This window comes from Panthera onca, chromosome D1, assembly GCF_046562875.1.
Source record: "Panthera onca isolate mPanOnc1 chromosome D1, mPanOnc1 haplotype 2, whole genome shotgun sequence".
Taxonomy (NCBI): domain Eukaryota; kingdom Metazoa; phylum Chordata; class Mammalia; order Carnivora; family Felidae; genus Panthera; species Panthera onca.
In genome coordinates, this window is record NC_138348.1 from 52695480 (window position 1) to 52699611 (window position 4132).

At 42.2% G+C, this 4132-nt stretch overlaps 1 protein-coding gene across 1 annotated transcript; it reads right to left on the bottom strand.

The window, feature by feature from the left end:
* Positions 1 to 594: 594 nt before the first annotated feature.
* On the bottom strand, positions 595 to 1636 carry LOC144613066 (olfactory receptor 56A3-like). Its single transcript, XM_078433973.2, has one exon. The coding sequence runs from the start codon at positions 1552 to 1554 to the stop codon at positions 595 to 597; it is 960 nt and encodes a 319-aa protein (XP_078290099.2). The 5' UTR covers positions 1555 to 1636.
* Between the last annotated feature and the right edge of the window lie 2496 nt (positions 1637 to 4132).

The following is a 4132-nucleotide window of genomic DNA, read 5'->3' on the forward strand; positions in this document are numbered from 1 at the left end:
TATTAAACCATTAATTCACAAATATCATGGGTCTATACCATACGCCAAACACTGTTTGGGCTGGAGATACATCAGGCAAAAATTCTTGCCCTGGTGCTCCTTAAACGTTAGTGAATGTAGGCTGACTAAACAGGTTGATGAACTTTTATGGTCATTAGATAGTGATAAATGCTGTGCAGAACAGGGAAACAGAGAAGATGTTGGGACATATTCTGTGCTTTGGGGGAATATTGTTAGGTATTAAACACTGTGGTCATAGAGACCCGTTGGACCTGAGGGAAGGAGCTATGTAGACAGAGGAACAATAAGCAAATAGTTCCAGAGACGGAAGTGTGGCTCATGTTTTTGAGAAGCTGTTAGGGAGGCAGTTCTGACCAAAGGACTTGAGGACAAAGTCAGGTAGGGAAAGGAGGGCCATATCCTTAGTCTCTTCAGAAACCCATGGTGGGTAAGAAGTGTGATGTGACTGTGGGTAAAGGGAAACCATATCGTTTTCATCATCAGGCATGCCCCAATGAGAAGATTAGGACTATTTCTGTCTCCCTGTCCCTGCCTTCTGATTGTGGTTTTGAGAAGAGCCAAGCAAGAGCATGATTACTTTCTGTTCTCTCTTGCCCTCTTCAGTAATTTCCTAATCCCCTCTTTAATCTCCTGAGTTCGTACCCCATAGACAATGGGGTTGAGAGCTGCAGGAATTACATGGTGTAACACATTAAGTAAGACAGGGATATCAGGGGAAATTTTTTTCTTGGCAATGTGGGTAAAAACAAAAACCAGCAGGATGGTGCTGAAGAAGAGGATGAGGATGAAGTGAGAGCCACAAGTGCTCAGTGCTTTGGCAGCTGCCCCTTTTGTCTTAAGTCTAAGAACGGCTCGTAGGATGAAGGTATAGGAGAAGATGATGAGGGTCAGGTCAGAGCCTAGAAGAGTCCAGGCCACAATTAACTGGAAAATTCTGTTAAGGGCAATATTATCACAGGAGAGCTTGGACACAGAGAGATTAGCACAGATACAATTATCAATTATATTTTTTCCGCAATAATGGAGCCGGGCAGAGAGGATGGGAATGAATATAGTAAGAAGTGCATTTCTGACCAAAGTAAAAATGGCAGCTTTGGCTACGAAATGGTCAGTGATGATGGATGGGTACCTCAGTGGGTGGCAGATGGCTACATAGCGGTCATAGGCCATGACCATGAATGTGCAGGACTCCATGCCAAGGAAGCAATTCATGATGTACATCTGGAGGAAGCAGGCATAGAAGCTGATGGACTTGAGGTCAAACCAGAAGATGGCCAGGACCTTGGGGATGACAGTGAGGCAGAGCACGATATCCAATAGTGACAGGAAACTGAGCAGGTAATACATGGGTTCATGCAGAGAGGCTTCCAGCCAGATGGTGATCAGGAGAACACTATTGGCTCCCATGGCCAGGAGAAAGAGGAGGCTGAGTGGCAGGGACAACCAGAGCTTCCAGCTGGGGGACCTGGCAAAACAATTCAGGAGGAAGTCTGAAACCTGAACGGAGATGGTGCCATTTTGATGTGCTGTCATATTTTGTCATATATTTCTATAGCTTTCTTTTAGTGACCTATAAAATTAGGATAAACATTAGCTACTGACTTAAGACACATGAATTTAGAACAATTTGCTTCATCTAGGTGAAACTTGTGATTCCTAGCAGGTCATACAGATCCATTTGATATCATCTGTACATCCTTTGTGGTATGTTATTCAGAAAATTCTAGTACTAAACAATAGATGACTGTGATAATATGGTTCATTTATACGTGTTTGATTTTTTCTTTAAAAATTTTTTTTTAATGTCTATTTATTTTGGAGACAGAAAGACAGAGCATGAGAAAAGGAGAGGCAGAGAGAGAGGGAGACACAGAATCCAAAGCAGGCTCCAGGCTCTGAGCCATCAGCACAGATCCCAATACAGGGCTCAAACCCAACCAACTGAGCCACCCAGGCACCCCTGATTTTCTTTTAAATAGAAAGTCATTTCTTTGCAGAAACATAAAGAAAGGGAAAATTGCTTAGGAACTCCTTTGTTTTAGCTGAGTGTCTAAATTTGTACTTGTAAGTTTCTTCCTTATTTTTTTTTTTGACCGCATAGACTATCATATGACATATAAATACACAATATGCCCTGATAAGTAGCAAAACCTGGGCCAAGTAAGGACTCAGATACATGACTGTCTCTCATGCACCCTCATGCACATGTAATCCTTGGGCAGGTTTCCAGAAATCTGGAATATTTCTTTCTCTTGCACTTACACTCTGACTCCTGCTTCCACTGCTCTGAGTATAATTTTCTTCTTAGTTTCTTTCCATGTTGTGTCTATTGTTTTCTATTATTATTATTATTATTATTATTATCATTAATTTTTATTGTAGGGACCACCGAACTCCAGTGACTCTCAGAGAACTTTAAACATCTCTCCTAAACATTGTTTAGGACATTATTGTGTGCATCCAGTGATGGATACCTCAGTGATCATCTGGGCACAATTCTCTGTTTTTGCAGCATAGCTTTAGATTCTTTAGATTGAGCTTAAACTGAAGAACCACTTTCTTACTCCCATTGACCCCAGTTGTGGTCTCTGTCTTCAACCTCTAATGTTATTCAGATTAAATTTAATTCCTCCCCCATGATTCAAACATTTGTGGGCAGATTGTTTGCCATAAAGCCACTACATTTTAGCGTGTACAGTTGAAAACTCCGAATCATCTAAGTAAGCGCCAGATGATACACTCTCCAGGCTTCCTACCCCCATCCCCATTCATCTCCTATGGACAAATTCCTGCCCCTCTGCATCTCTGGAAGCACCCAGAAAAATATGTAAAAAGGCAAGAAAACAGCAAAAGGGAAGGTTCCAGAGTACAGTTTTTCACACGTGCTTCCTGATCTGAGACAGCATGTGGTCTCTCCTATCCTGTTTTCGCACTACTTTTACAGTAGTGACTCAGGAATGGAACGGAGCACAGATCTGGACTAAAGAGAAATGTCTCTCCCCACCATGCCCAGTGTTCTGCCTACTCCTGGTATAGCTGCCCCTCAGGCACCCTCTATCCAGACTCACTTACAGAGGATGTGAGCAGGGGTCTGGCTCCACTGATATTGGAGTTCCGGCTAGTTCCTGAAATAGCTGGGTGTAGTTATAACTCCAGAGCATCAGGGACTTTGCCCTCAGGGAACTTCTCCATCCCCATTTCCCTGTGCTTAAAAGGCCCTCCTGGGAGACAAGCAGGCAGGTAGGAGAAGGAAATGTTTTTCTTTCTCTCTAAAAGGAAGGAGCTCTGGTAATCCAGCCCAACACTGACTGCGTCCTGTAGGCAGTTAGTCTCCTGGGGCTCGGGGTCTTATATCCATCCATCCATCCATCCATCCATCCATCCATCCTTCCATCCATCCACGTTCACACTCGTTTGCACAGGCACACTGTGTGTCCTCCATGGGTCTAATAATCTCACTCAGAAGTTCCAATGGGCTTCCTGCAGCCCATTGTCAGATAGGTGCCTCCCAAACCATGCTATTAAATGGACTGATGTAAATTTATAATGACTTTCATCATGGCGTTATAATGATAAGAATGCAAGAGTAACTTGGAAAAAATATTCCTGAGAAAATGCAATGTGTTTTTAAAAGAGAGAGTCCTATCATGATTTTTGCTGTAATGGAAGATTTTTCAAATGGGATGTGTATACAACTGTATACTAGGAAACAGGAGTCGTTTCTATTTCATTTTGAGCCTCATGTGAATTATTCCCATCCTCAAATTATGGGAGCAAGCATTATCAGTTTGTTTTTTTCTTTCTTACGTTTCAGTGTAAAAACTTGATTGTAGTTGACACACAATGTTGCGTTAGTTTCAGGTGTACAACATGGTGATTCGACAAGTGTATACAGTTAAGTTATACTGCACTCACCACAGGTATAGCTACCAGCCATCACCATATAACACAAGTACAGTAGCATTGACCGTGTTCCCTGGGCTGTGCTGTCAGCATCAGTTTCTTTAAAGGTCTTCTTTTACTCTATTTTTATTTCCCTGTCCCTGAATACCTCAACATCACTCCTATTTCTTTTCTCTTTAGAAAAGTGAAAGCTCCAGTGTGTTTAAAA

Excerpts from the sequence above, each read along its gene's own strand:
- LOC144613066 (XM_078433973.2), bottom strand. The coding sequence starts at position 1,554 with ATGACAGCACATCAAAATGGCACCATCTCCGTTCAGGTTTCAGACTTC.